Consider the following 15651-nt stretch of genomic DNA (forward strand, 5'->3'; position numbering starts at 1 on the left):
ATTTTTTAAAAGTTGTTTCCTTTACGCGTTCATACATTTCCGTATGAAAAAAATATTTTTGTAGTAGTTTACATTTATATTTTTATTGAGTAATTTATTTTGTATTGCTGTAAGTGTTGTTACTGTTTAAGTGTTGTAAAATGTGGCGTACATGATGAAAAAAGAATGGAGAATGTATGGCGCAAAAGTAACAGGTATAAGAAGTCGAGGACACCCAAGGCAGAAATGGCTGAATCAAGTGAAGTTTTTTTAAATTGTTGCGATAATTTTATTGCCACCTTAAAAATGCACCCAGTTTTCATGTACTCTAGAATCCAAAACCTCAAAAATCTATTCTAGTATATTGTACGCTTCACCTCTATCTACATCGCATTATTGAAACAGCTGTGTAAGCTGTGTCAGAGATTGGTTCGTCGAGCACAAGCTCGTGCAGTGATCGCTTCCCTCCCAAAGTACCTACTCGGCCGAGGTAGACATTGCTATTCTACCTAGCCGCTGGCCGCAAGCAAACTGAAACAGACCGGTTCGTGGTGTGTGCAGACTGTGCACGTTGAAGTATACCAGAACAACCACAATCAGACACCAGACGAGTTAGTAATTTGCCTGAAGGGGCGCGTAGCGGACGTGCGTCATTGCCTGCCGTCGAACAGAAAGAACATCGTGAAAAAAATTAAACAAAAAACAACGAACAATTCCGATACCTAGTTGATTTACTAATAAGTCACACTGAAAAAGTCCAGTTCCATCGTTGATAGTCGTTGCTAATCGCCGCAATCGAACCGAATCATGCGCAAGAAACCACTAATTGATTGGACTTGGAATTCGTTGTCAGACGGTGAACTTGACGTTTAGTTGTGTTTACATAAATATTTCTTTGCTAAACCGTGTTTAGAGTATTCAAAACAGTTACAGAAGTATTTTACAAAGAACTCTATTGGATAATTGTGATTAAATCAAACATTAGTGGTGATAAATGATAATAATTTCTTAAATTGATTCAATCCATTTTTGAGTGTTGCAGTTGTTTCTTTGGAATGTTCTAAATACCTGGCGGTTTTCGTCAAAGTTTTTGTTTTTTTTTATTGTGTTTGGCTAAGAAACTGCTAATTTAGTTTCTAAGGATGCTGATTTTGTGAGTTTGACAACGAACATAATGCTCGTTGTTTATTGTTAGTACTGAAGATCGACCAGAGAAGACAACTAGAAATCTTCAGCAACGGATAGCCACTGATGGTCGCTATGATTTCACATGTAAGCTGAGTTTTATTTATTTTGTGAAAACATATTTAAACAGATGTTTAAATTGAAACCGAAAATAAAAACTCAATGTTTTATTTGATTTGTCCACTTGTCAAATTTTAAAACAAAACTTTTCTTCTATTTTTAAAAAATCTCCACAGTTTTCAAGAATTTTAATTGTATGTGTAATTGATAGGTACCTACAATAAAAGTCTTATCTATCCATAAAATCCAAATAAAAGGATATAGGTAGGTATTTGAAATTTTTCAACGAAACATTTCTTCTTTCTCAGTTGTAAGAAACATCACTGTAAGCCAATATATTATATCTTCAAATTGAATCTATCAAAATAGAAATTAATATTCGGTGCATACTTTCATGTATTTGTATTTTTAAACTGTATACATTTTTTATCAACACAGCACTATTCGAAGATTTATTTTAATTTTGTTCAACTTTTTCCTGCTTGCGTTGTAATTTTATTACAGTTTTAATTCCTGTGTTGTTGTGAGTCCATTTCTTAGAATTTCAATAGAATTGATCCAATTAATATTTGTACAACAGAATTATTTGAAAATTCTATAAAAATATACTCATTCAAGAAATAATTATTGCAATACGCGGAACTGAATTAGTTGAATAATCAAAAAATATCGTACAGTAAATATAAATATCGTAAATGTTTTGTTATTCACCGTTTATTATATCTTCCGGTACAATTAAGGACGCTTTGTTTTTAACAAGTTTTTAACCCTATTTTTAGTGACTCATTCATTGTCAGGGGTTGATTGTTAAATGTTTCTTTCGAGGTTTGTGAAATATTTCACGTCGCAAAGGGCAGCTGCAAAAACGTATTGTATTAAAATTTGCACTAATGACTAGTTTTTAATACAATTAATTTTTAAGGTAAAAATTTACGTCTCGTCTATAGTTAGTAATAAGATAGATCATTACTAAGAAATGTATTATATGTATATTGGTACAGCGACATTGGGATGATTTTTCACAAAAACGGCGATAGACAAATCATCACCATCATTCAATTTGGGAGGCGGGTATGGGTACCGCCTCCCCGGAAACCATTCATTGGACAACCACCAACTCTGCCATATTTCCCAATGACTCTTATTATTTTAAAATTCCTCAAGGATCTCATTTCGACCGTATTTATTATACTTTCTTTCTTCCTCTGCTAGTTCCATGGCTCAATGCAACACATCAGTATTAGTATCAGAACTCTATTTTGATTGCTAGCTTCGCTTACTCTGATTGATCTGCTGTAAGCATTGGACATTTCATGTATTTCAAAGCCGCATAACTCGTGATGGAAATCAAGTTGCTGGCTGAGATTAGGTACTTGCGTAGTCACCTTTTCTAAATTTAAATTCCTATGCAAATTTTACGATGTCAGGGCACTCCTTTAACGATATTTAATCGAGACGTAAGTACAAACAGATTTTCTGCACGAAAACCTGAAATAAGCAAAACGTACCCGAGGCGAGATAAATAGAAAAAAATGTCTCATCATCGTTTGATGTATTTATAACTTCAGTGTGTACTACTCAAAATAATAAATTTAATAGTGAGTGGACACTTAATAATAAATAAATCCCAATTATAATTTTCGCTGCACTTGCCCCTCCCCCCTTCCTTTCCACCTCAAAATATGCCCAAAGTCGTGTGGGAATGCTGTGTTTATTCTACCGCTACTTCATTGTGCAGGTGCTCCGTAGCAGAAGCCTCACTGATCCCTTCAAAACCAATCTAAACGCATGCCCAACATCTGTACACGGTTGACATTTTCTACATGAGAACGTACGCGATTTTCAAATGAAAATTTGAGACTCACAGATTTGATTCACAGAGAAATCAGAAAAAAATACGGTTGCATCTAGGAATTGAACCCAGGACCTTAGCCTTGCCAGGGCGCTAATCTACCACTAAGCTTGTTCGACCCTATTTCATTCGGTCATATTTAACTGTATCACTTTGACTAAGAACCACCAACATTATCTTCATTTAACGTATATTTTTATTGGCTGCTATCTTTATGTATGATCGCAAGATTCTTCCCGACCTAAAAGCAATCTAGATAGTGTATTGGATAAATACATCCGTTTATATTTTAATGTGCGATATCTGTTGACTTTTCTGCAAGTCTTAGGGTTAATATTTTTATTTTTGGAATAACTTAATGAGTAAAACCTCAAATTGTAATTGTAACATTATATGTTTCACATTTTTTCTGGTTGATGCTCACTTTTTCGGTATTGATGTAAGATTACCCTTTATTCTCTGTCAAGTGCTATAGTATCAAAGACTGCCTTAGAAAACCTCTTTTTTCGCCCAAGAAAAGGGAATCATCCAATAGACAAACTCTCGCGAAACACAAAGGTTTTCTCCGAACTAGATACCTGCCTAAACGGGGTTAACCTCCACCATTAGATAGGACAGATAATAATTTATGATATTTACCTGTGTTCAGAAAACCAGCACGAAAGGTTCGGTGAGGGATGTTCTTGAAATAGCGGAATTATCATAGAAGAACCATTATTTAACATAACATCATTTATTTATTTCAGACACAAACATTTATAAAACATGCCTGTGTTACCAGAGCAATTATTAATATTCGAATACAAATGTACCTAAACTAATGCGTCTGCAGCATTCACATTTGCACATTCACATAGACAAACACATAAATATAACATTTGACAGTTCTGTAACGGTGGGCCAATACACCCACACAAACACACACTGTTTATAATATTGTTTCTTAGAAGCGAAATCGCCTGATATTTGGATTGATATGAATGAACATATTACCTATACAGAAACCGATAAGTAAGGACGGGTTGTTTCAGAGAATTGAACAATTTTTCAAATTTCAAAGTTAATTTTCAATTAGAATAATACACGAGAAATTAATTTTCAAGTTCTGTTATATTTTCAGTTCTGTCAATAATGTAATAATAAGGTCTAATAACAGAACCCGAAGAGGACAATCACAGAACTCGCAAATGAACGTTGAAATTTGATGATTTGTTCAAATTCTCAGTAAACCACCCGTCTTTAGATTTTTGGTGCTTTATTCCATTACTATAGCTGTTCAGTTATTCGTGTAACTTAGTACCTACTATTTTTTTTATATTCTTTTGTTTTTATACAATTTAATTTACATAAGTTTTGTTAACACCTCACTGGAGAACCTGTGCTGAGGTGTTCGCTTGTAATGGGACAGTGTTATTATGCCGTCATAAGTAAAAACACATCATCCACTTTGAGGTACACAATGAGGCTACTTTGGTTTCATCCATGGCGGTAGTAATGTATACATGATAGGTTAATAGTTGTTACATCATATTACATAAACATAGTATCGTGAAAAGAAAATCTACAGTTAAGAAAAAAGGGAATAAACCAAAACAGAAGTAGATGATAAGCAATGCTAGTATTTAAAATGTAGGGTATTTAAAACACTTATATAGCGCAGTGTAGTGGCATTTCACTTCAAGTGCGCTTAACTATAACAAACTTAAAGATGGTAATTCAGTATTAGTGGTTCTTAAAATTATTCCTACATTGTGCCTTATCCAATACAGATCTAATATTATAACACTAAATACAATGTTTATACAAAGTGATGACAAAACTTAGAATAACAATAACAGCAGGACAGAACAAAACAAGAATATTAAAACTAAAACACAATATAAAACAGGAGACAGTTTGTGCTCAGAAATGAGAATTTTCTGAGCAGACATTTTAAAAAGGTACAATAAGGAGACAACCGAAACCAAACCATTACCGGAAGTAATAATCTATTTAGTAGAATTAAAAACATAATATACATGCTAATTAAAATCGGTAATGTTTGGTTTGGGGTGAGTATAATTTGGAAAAAAAAATTGTAACTTTAGTTTTTAGTTGTGAACTGTTTTTTTTTCTGTTTGTGTATTCGTGAATTATCAGCAGGTCGTTTCAGATTAGGTGGCAAGCAGTTATATAGTAGTGGTGGAGTGCTTTATTAATTAAAGACCTGGTTATTATTGAGGAATGAGATTGCAAGGAAATATGTAGTACGCATTTGAGGAGGTAAGGAATTAACGCTCTGGCCTAAAGTTGTCTAATTGAAAAAAACGTTGAGCAGCATGTAAATTTTCTCAGAGTTAGGTTGTATGGTACTTGAAGAATTAGTTTGGTAGCGGATGTCTTCATTATTTATAAGTACGTAACTTCAAAATGTCATTATTTATAATCGTATACCAACAATTGTTCTATATGTGAAAGACCACAATGTGGAATAGCCGTGTTTTGGTAGCCAGATCTAAATAGCCACGTACTTCCAAAACTTTCTCTATCCCCGTTTCCTTCCCTTGCTCACTTCCTTCAGTCTCTCAATATACTCTTTTTTCGGGAGCAGTTGCGACTTTTGTGCGATTATTCACATTTAAAAAAATTAAAGAACTACACGAGCCAAAAAATGGTCCTTCGAGCCGGATTTGAACCAGTAATCTACGGATTACAGTCCAGAGTTACAGAAACTGGCGAACAATGATAGCATTATAAAGATTAAAAATGTTGCTTATAACCATCTTGGATTTTTATCTCTCGCATGTACAATTAAAATAATCCTTTTAAATATTTGAGCCACCTTAAACAATAGATAACTATGATGTCTTTGTTATTTATAATAGTAAAACGTTCTCCCAAAGTCACCTGCTTAGACCTATTACGATTTCAATCATCTCCCAACTAATTGCGCCATTAGTACCCTCATTACTGAGACAATAAAACGCAAGACACGCATAGTTGTCAAGACCAAACTTCTACTAAATAGAAAGAATATATAAAAGTATAAAGAATATGTAACATAATTAATTGTAGTAAAGATTTTTGTAATGCTACTTACCATCAGCCCCAACTGGACACACGCCACAAAAATGTTTCAAAATAAAGCCCACAAATTGATTTCCCGAAATTTTGTTCACAAAAGTAGTGCTTAATTCTTCCACTAGCATCTTACTTCTCATACATCTTACTTGAAAGCGAAATAGATAGAAAACACTAGATTGTCAAATGTTTCCATTCAAATAGACATACGTTCGTTCTGAATCGTACACTTTTATATTAGGCCCTTATTCCACAGGGATTCCACGTTGTGTACAAACAACTTGTCGCTACTGAAATCACGAGACTCGCATCGCCATCAATCATAGTTGAATTCTCGAAATGCCGGACTAGAATGTTTTCATAACCTCACTCACAACCAAACAATTGCAATATTTGTCATTTTTATATCCTGTTATTATTAAATATGTTGATTGTTTTGATAATTGATCTAAAGCACACGCATTGTTACAGAATGTCTGGCATAAGTGACGCCATGTTCAAAGTCTCGTCGACGTGTGTGGGATCAATCCCGCACTTCGGGTCGCGGGAGACTGGCGTGGCCGACGAGTTTCCAAAATGTCGGCAACATGTGTGTACGAACCTCCGTGTAGATGTATTAGGATGTGGTCACTAGGATACTTGAATCGTCGAGTCGATACTCGATATACTATATAATATACTCATAATAATCCGGTGATACTATTTCTATGGAAGAATGGACTTACGATGACTAACGACGGATCTCTCATGAATTCTACTATGGATTGAGGCCCCGTAGTAAGCGTTCAAAGATGTTTTGAAAGGGAGATATGTAAATATGAATGAGGGAGCGCGCTAATATCAAAACGAAAAATAATTAAGCAAAAATGGTGAAAATATATAATAAAACATGGCTCGTTTGAAATGGAGCAAAAATCTCTCGACAAATGCTTTAGTTGCATTTAAAGATACACTGTGATATTTTTCATGCATATGACATATTAAATAACAGAACAAAACGTGTTTTAAATAATTTTCGGAGCTTACTTTGCGATTTTTTTTCTATCGAGGGAATTTCATATAATTAACGTTTCGGCATAACAAATATATAGACATTATCTTAAAAATAGCTTATATTTTTAATGGAAATTAAAAACTTAAAGAGTTAACGAGAAACTTGTTATAAATCCTTAGAAATATTTTCGTCATTTTTCTGCATCCTGCATTTATAATATCTAAGCAATCACCTTACCGGTATGGTATGTGAGTTATGACAATGCGACATAACCTCACCTTGGGGACAATACATAATGTGTCATTGTGCTATAGAATTATCTACTGTTGCAAAATATTTAATTACTCTTTCTAACCATACTAATAATAATATAATTATGTAATCAACACGAGAACACTACCCAATTGAGATTGTGATCCAGAGGCCATGTTTTGTATGAATTACGGTTCCCTTTTATAGGCAGAATTCTATGAAACAATGAATGAACGTGAAAGAAATTCAAGGACAAAGTTAAAATGATTTTGTATTTTTTGTTTGTTTTTGAATATTTATTTAAATGCATGCAATTTTTTTATGCATCTAATAGAAAAATATATGAAATACAAAATATTACAAAATACAGTTACATTTTGTTGATTTATTTTTGGGGGATTATGCCGTGTTGCGCTACCTCCGGACAGCATTACAGTGTCCATCTTCAGAGCAGACGTGTGTTGATGGACACTGTAATGCTGTCCGAAACGTTGGCTAAAGAAGGAGGTAGCGCAAGACGGCATAGTACCCCAAAATAAATCAATATAATAATAAAAAAAATGTGAAAATCACAAATCATATTTCACAGTTACATTGATTTAAAAATACAATTACTTCGGTTCAAAAAATGCAGTTAAATTGGTTTAAAAATACAGTTACATTGGTTTAAAAATACAGTTACATAAGTTTAAAAAATACGGTTACATTGGTTAAAAAAATACAGTTACATTAGTTTAAAAATATAGTTTAAGAAATTCGGTTACATTGGTTTAAAAAATACTGTTTAAGTAATGCACTTAGGTACATTAGTTTAAATGTAGAGTTTAAGAATTTTTTTGTCCTTTATAAACACGCTGGTGTGCTTTTATTATTATATGTGACATCTCACAATATTTTCACTCTCTCTCTACACTATAATACAAGAACTGACTCAGTATAATTATTTCCATTCATAAGTATTCTGGGCAATGAGGAATACATAAGGTAGTTAGTCTCATAATTTCTGCACCGAAAGAAACCCCGACTTCCAGTATTACGTAGTGGAATCCGAAAGCTTATCAATGCAAGCCATTCTGGGCAATGGGGAATACATAAGGTAGTTAGTCTCAGAATTTCTGCACTGAAAGAAACCCCGACTTCCAGTATTACGTAGTGGAATCCGAAAGCTTATCAATGCAAGCCATTCTGGGCAATGGGGAATACATAAGGTAGTTAGTCTCAGAATTTCTGCACTGAAAGAAACCCCGACTTCCAGTATTACGTAGTGGAATCCAAAAGATTATCAATGCAAGCCATTCTAGACTATCAAAGGCATCATTTAGAATAGCGTGAAGACAAAAAGAACGCACATAGTTCAAAAGTTCGCCAACAAAACAAACACAATGTACCTATGTTTAGATTGTTTTTAACGGTAAAATAACACGAACATATTCATAGGTCCAAGAAGGTACATAAATATTACAGGATATGCTAATTGGGGAAATTCGTGGTCTAATGTTTATCACTGCTTGATGTGAACACTTAACACAAACAAATCAAGCGGAACGGTTTTTAGATGGGTAACAACATAAAATGATTTTATCAGTAATGCATCAGTACACTTGTGAAGCAATAATAATTATTCTAGTTAGGTTCATAAATCCTGAATTTAAATAGATTTCATTGTTCAGTATTGATATCAACTTTGATCCAAGTTTGCTAAATGTCAACAACACATCTTTCAAACCATTTTCTACGCCTTTACAGTTTAGAGAATGCCGCAAAAACGTTCTACATTATACTTGTCAAAGTCAACATTAGAGTATCGAGTTATTATAGTTATTTTATGTGTTATTTCTACGTCGATGCACCACATCGTGTAGATTTGAAATCGGGCCGCTAACAATAACACTCCTTATGTAGATGGCGATAAGGTTTTAATTCCCGCTTAACACCAGACTCCGAATTCGATTTATGCAAGAAAAAAATAGTCAAAAAGTGTTTTTATTTTTTTATTTTGCAAAGTTCAGACACAAATATTTAAAATTTAAAAAGATCATTTTCGATATAATTTATTTAGACACATCAATGAACGAAAATGGGGTTCTTCAGGAGATTTTAAAATTTAAAACAGTTTTTATAGGTCTGATTTATTACCTTATTTTTTTCTGTACTTGAAATTTTTTTTTTCTAATGCAAAGATGTGTTCTACTCGCAGTATTTAATTAAATCATTTAAAATATCTCTATGCGATCAAATATTATACCTACAGTTTGCTGTATAAGTTACAATATTATAACTACAGTTTGTTGTATAAGTTACAATATTATAACTACAGTTTGATGTATAAGTTACTATATTATAACTACAGTTTATTGTATAAGTTACAATATTATAACTACAGTTTGTTGTATAAGTTAAAATATTATAACTACAGTTTGTTGTATAAGTTACAATATTATACCTACAGTTTGTTGTATAACTTACAATATTATACCTACAGTTTGTCGTATAAGTTACAATATTCTACCTACAGTTTGTTGTATAAGTTACAATATTATACCTACAGTTTGTTGTATAACTTACAATATTATACCTACAGTTTGTCGTATAAGTTACAATATTCTACCTACAGTTTGTTGTATAAGTTACAATATTATATGTACAGTTTATTTATAAATTACAATATTATTCCTACAACCATGATAACTTTTTAAGGCGGTCGGTCATAAGAGGAACTAAAGATGCCTTTTATTTGGTTATTCGGCTGTTAAAATTTGAGTTTCTTCATGATAAAAAACTATGCAAATAAGAAAACTAAACGCTATTGATTTTGATTAATTTTTATATTAATACTGATTGATGCCCCTTACTTGTAATATTGCGATCTAAATCTCACTCGGCGCGTAACGGCGGAATTGTAAAAACTTTTACTCATTATCCCGGGCGTAGACTAAAACGGCCTTAGAACAAAATTGAGGCCGGCTTAACTATACCTGCGCTGAACCGAGAATTAAATAAGAATAATCAGATACCTAATACTAATAAATAATTGCCCCAAATGAAGTCTATGTCTGGGGATTTATTTTGCCCTGGCATCACCAGTATGTATGGTGACGTCTTATGGTACCAGACCTTATTTTTAATTTTCTCCATTCATGACAAAACCTTTTTTATTTTATTTATTTCATAAAGCCTTATTTAATGTTCGTATTTATGGCAATTAAACTACAATTTAAAATTATTTTATAGCCTTTTCGCAAAAATAGTGCTATAAAATGGACAAAGTGTTATTTAATAATACCTAATGGTACCTATTGAATTTTATGCGTTTTGATAAAACGGGGAAAATACAAATCGAAAACTTTATAATCGAACTCGCCACAGATTTCTAAATAAAGATTGAATATTGTTGGTAATATTTACACTACTTTTAAAGCAAATACCGTAGATTTTATCTTATTTACAAAATAGGGTATCACAGATAACATTCCGGAAAAAAACCCATTTTAAGTATAAAATATACACAACATTTATTTTAGGCAGTAATATAAATCCATTGACAGATAATAACAATACGTAACTAAAACCAACAAGAGTTGCCGTTATAGTTAAAAAAATATTATAGTAAGTTATGTGAATAGGATTGAGCAAAATATCTTGCTAGCTTTATTGCTTGCTATCTTAGCAATATCTTGCTAGCTTAATTGCTTGATATCTTAATATCTTGCTAGCTTAATTTCTTGCCATCTTAATGTATTGTTAGCTCAACTGATTGCTATCCTAATATCCTGCTAGCTTAATTTTTTTTTATGTTTCTTTATTCATTGAAATTATTTAATACATGCATTTAGGATTTTTCGACCACCATGCTAGGCACATGCCCGTGTTATTGCTCGCTATCTTAATATCTTGCTAGCTAGTTGGTAGTTTAAATATTTCTAGCTTGATAGCTTGTTAATTTAATAGCTTTCCAGCTAAAAAGCTTGCTAGATAATGGGTCGTTAGTTTGCTAGTGTCATAGCCTGCTAATTTGTATAGCTTGCTAACTAATTAATTTGCTAGATGAATAATTGCTAAACTTGTTACATTAATAGCTGATTAACTTGCTTATTTAGTAGCTATATGACTTGCTAGCTTAATGACTTGCTAGCTCAATGACTTGCTATCTCAATAGCTTGCCAGTTGAATATTGGAACTTGCTTTCAGGAACTTTGTCTTGTGACTATTTTACAAAATTATAAATGCGGATACCTGCTACTAATTAAGTACATAGTACTATATTGTACCATCACGTTTAACCTTCAATGACACTCAGTTGTTAGGTTATTTATCTTTAACAGTGTTAGCTAACCTAAAGGTGTGATCGAAGGTTGATTGGTACTGTCAATTTATTTAACAGATGAATACTAAAAGACGTTACACGTTGGTGTTTTTTTCATCCTGATGAGTTGCCATTCAGATGTAAAAGTTGCTTCAAATCGCTTTAGTCGTGTTTAATTAACAGATCTGCCTTCATCTTTCCCATTTCCTTCCCCGCCTCATGTCCCTTTATTCAGTCTCACTTTATTACTACATTATTCAGTCACAAAATTCCCCAAACGAGGTTTTCACAGTTGATGTCAGGACGAAAGTAATGTCAGACTTGAATCATTTCATGTGCCAATATTACAATGCCAGAATATTACACATGGAAGAAATCGAATATATTTTTGTGCTGTGCCGGCGACAAGAATAAAACCCGCCACCTCCTGACACAAAGTTAACTTCATGTACCACTAGGCCATTGAGGCAACCGCCAATTCCATTCAGGAACATAGTTTCTTCAATGCCTTGTGCCTTCCTCTACAAGCCACGAGGACATGTGAGAAAGTTGACTGTATCGAAATACAAGAATTTATTCGACTTCCGACCGAAAAACGAGTACTACGCTCATATCGTGGTCGTTTATCGGCCTCAAATCGGTTCAAGTTGTTTCAGGTTGCTTCAAGTTGTTTAACGTAGTTGGTGACCTTCTGTTGGCGTTGCTCGTTGCTGTCAACGGATCGTAACCAATATGGAGCAATAAACACTGTTACGGTGCGTTGGTGTTCTAGAAACCATGTCACACATTTTATTGTTATTATTATTTCTTTATCATTGTTTATGGCTGATGGATTTTGTTGTAGGGGGCACACGGTGAATTTTGTTTTGTGGAATGAAGACGCAATAAGAATTTTGTTTTGTGGAATGAGACGCAATAAGAATTTTGTTTTGTGGAATGAAGACGCAATAAGAATTTTGTTTTGTGGAATGAAGACGCAATAAGAATTTTGTTTTGTGGAATGAAGACGCAATAAGAATTTTGTTTTGTGGAATGAAGACGCAATAAGAATTTTGTTTTGTGGAATGAAGACGCAATAAGAATTTTGTTTTGTGGAATGAAGACGCAATAAGAATTTTAATATGGTATTTTATTCTTTCCATTATTTTTATCATGTACACCTTTTAACAGCATCTTTTCTGTTCCTTTTTAATTACAAATAGTATGTGGTAGATACTCTTAGTATCGCCCTGGTGAAAAAATACCATTCACAACGCAACGTTGCTTGAAATTTCTTTAGTCGTGTTTGGTTACCAGATCTGAATAGTCAAGTACTTCCCAACCTCCCTCTACCTAATATCTTTCCCCATTACCACCACACCCAATTGGGAATGAAATAGTCACACTGGATTCATATTTACATAAAAAATTGGTACCTACCTGCACGGAAAAAATGAGTATTGCTAATTTATTAAAAATCTCTTGAAATTATTGGCAATTCTGTTAAAACCGGGATTGCAGGCCGTTTGATCGGAGCACGTGTACAAGCGCCTACGATTGACTTGACAATATAATGACAAAAAGCGTAAATGTTTTTATGAACACGTGTTCTGGTATCTTGACAATACATTGGTATTTTACTAAAAGTTTAACAGTAAATCTATCAATTTATTCGTTAAGGGCCTACAATACCTTATTTAACCTGCTCACCAATAATTTGAAGAGATTTTTAGTATTTATTGTTTTTGTGTTTAGTTCGTAGAACTCCATTTAATTTTTTTATAAATTTAATTTAGATTAAATTTGATAATATTATTATTAAGTTCTGCAAGTGTTTTAGTTTTTTATTATTGTGACAGCTGTTTCGGCTTACAAGGCCATTTTCAAACTGTGGTTAGTCCACATTGAGACGACGTTTTTATACTATTTCAAATGTAAATTTTGAAGGTGCATACATTGATTTATTACTTAGTTATTCCAGCTCATAAAAATCTGCGTAGATACAAATTATTTCCTTTTCAATGATATATATTACCAACAACATGATGGTCTCCCCATGGGGTCACCATTAAGTCCACTTCTAGCGGAGATATTTATGGATTATATTGAAAATATAATTCTTAAATCTCCCTTAGCTAAACATATAGTATATTATGTCCGATACGTAGACGACATCCTTATATGTTGGAATGGTACCAACCGACAGTTAGATATCTTTACTAATTGGGCCAACACCGTTAATAATAAAATCTGCTTCACAGTTGAACATGAGATTGAAGGTAAAATAAACTTTTTAGATCTGACAATTGGTAAAAGTAATAATAAACATACCTTTGAAATATTTAGAAAACCAACTTTTACAGATACAACAATAAATTCAAATTCAAATCATCCTTGGTCTCATAAATTATCAGCGTACCATTCAATGGTACATAGACTCATTAACATTCCCTTAGACAATAAAGCTTATGTAAAAGAAAAGGAAACGATAAAAACGATCGCGATTAATAACGGCTATGAGGCAAATAACATTGAAAAAATAATAAAAAATAAGAAATATAAAAATAAAATCAATTTAATATATCCGGTAAATAACAAAAATATAGAAAAATTTGCATGTCTCGAATTCCTCGGCCCAATATCTGAAAAAATTGCAAAAGAAATTAAAAAATGTGTTTTAAATATAGCTTTTCGAACAAACAATAATTTAGGAACAAGCCTTAAAAACTCTAAAAGTAAAATCCCTATACTCAATAACAGTGGCATATATGAATTAAAATGTGACCACGCCGATTGTAACGCCACTTACATCGGACAAACGGGGAGGGCATTCTCAACTAGATTCCAAGAACATATACGATGTTATAATAATAAAAACACATCCTCAAAATTCGCAGAACATCTCTTGGTGAATAATCATAACCCACTTAACAACAAGGGTCCTAAACCATTGCATATAGAAAAAAAGGGCATTAGATTAAATTTACTTGAACAATTAGAAATCAATAAACGAACGAATGACCCAAATTTAACACTAATTAATAAAGTACGGAAAATAATTTACTCACCACTTCTTAGTATTTTCACAAAACCCAAGCAGTATAATGCACCCAAATAATTCATAGCAATAAAGTCATTAGTAAATAATTAAGAACCCATTACCATTTACTGAGGGGAAAACATAGATTGGTTTAACCAACAATAGATCATGTCATCGGTGTAACCAGTAATAAATCAATGTATGCACCTTCAAAATTTACATTTGAAATAGTATAAAAACGTCGTCTCAATGTGGACTAACCACAGTTTGAAAATGGCCTTGTAAGCCGAAACAGCTGTCACAATAATAAAAAACTAAAACACTTGCAGAACTTAATAATAATATTATCAAATTTAATCTAAATTAAATTTATAAAAAAAAAAATAAAAAAAAAAGATTTTTAGTATATTAGCAATATTTTCTATCAGTAATTTTTCTTCGTGTGACTGACGCAAAATACAATTAATTGATTGCGTAGGTAAGCGATAAGCACCCAGTAAGGCCCATATTTTAATGTTATTATTGTAGCAATATAAAAATATATTTTCCAAAAAATAAGGAAGGAGTCAGAGAGTTTAGCGGCTCTTCGCTGCTATCATTAGTAAAAAGATCAGAAGTCGCAGAACTTACTCGAACGTCTGCGTGTCGTCGATTATATTTTTTTACAACAGCTGCCCCACTGTACCTACTCGATTTTTTGGTATAGAGATAACTGCTTATAAAAGTTAAATAGGTACTTAAAACCAAGACTTGTTTTCACTTGGGTAAATATTTAAACTGCTGCTAAAATTTTGTTGTAAAAGAAACTGAAAACCGTTACAATGGTGATCATGAACTATCTACGATCATTAAAATACCGTTTTGACACCTGTTCGAAATTAAAATGTGAACGAAGCAATCAGATTGTATCAAGAGTGATGTGTTGCAGTTTATCCTCTCTGCCTACC

At 32.7% G+C, this 15651-nt stretch overlaps 1 protein-coding gene across 1 annotated transcript in view; it reads left to right on the forward strand.

Moving 5' to 3' along the window:
- The first annotated feature begins 489 nt into the window (after positions 1 to 489).
- Positions 490 to 15651, forward strand: part of LOC149412803 (uncharacterized) — a 282857-nt gene continuing 267695 nt past the window's right edge. Inside the window, exon 1 of the mRNA XM_089644843.1 lies at positions 490 to 1251. Coding sequence (XP_089500969.1) covers positions 1231 to 1251 — 21 coding nt within the window. The 5' untranslated portion in view covers positions 490 to 1230. The remainder of the gene's footprint in view (positions 1252 to 15651) is intronic.

The sequence above is a fragment of the Hesperophylax consimilis genome, chromosome 22, assembly GCF_061612785.1.
Source record: "Hesperophylax consimilis isolate HC1 chromosome 22, BYU_Hcon_1.0, whole genome shotgun sequence".
NCBI lineage: Eukaryota > Metazoa > Arthropoda > Insecta > Trichoptera > Limnephilidae > Hesperophylax > Hesperophylax consimilis.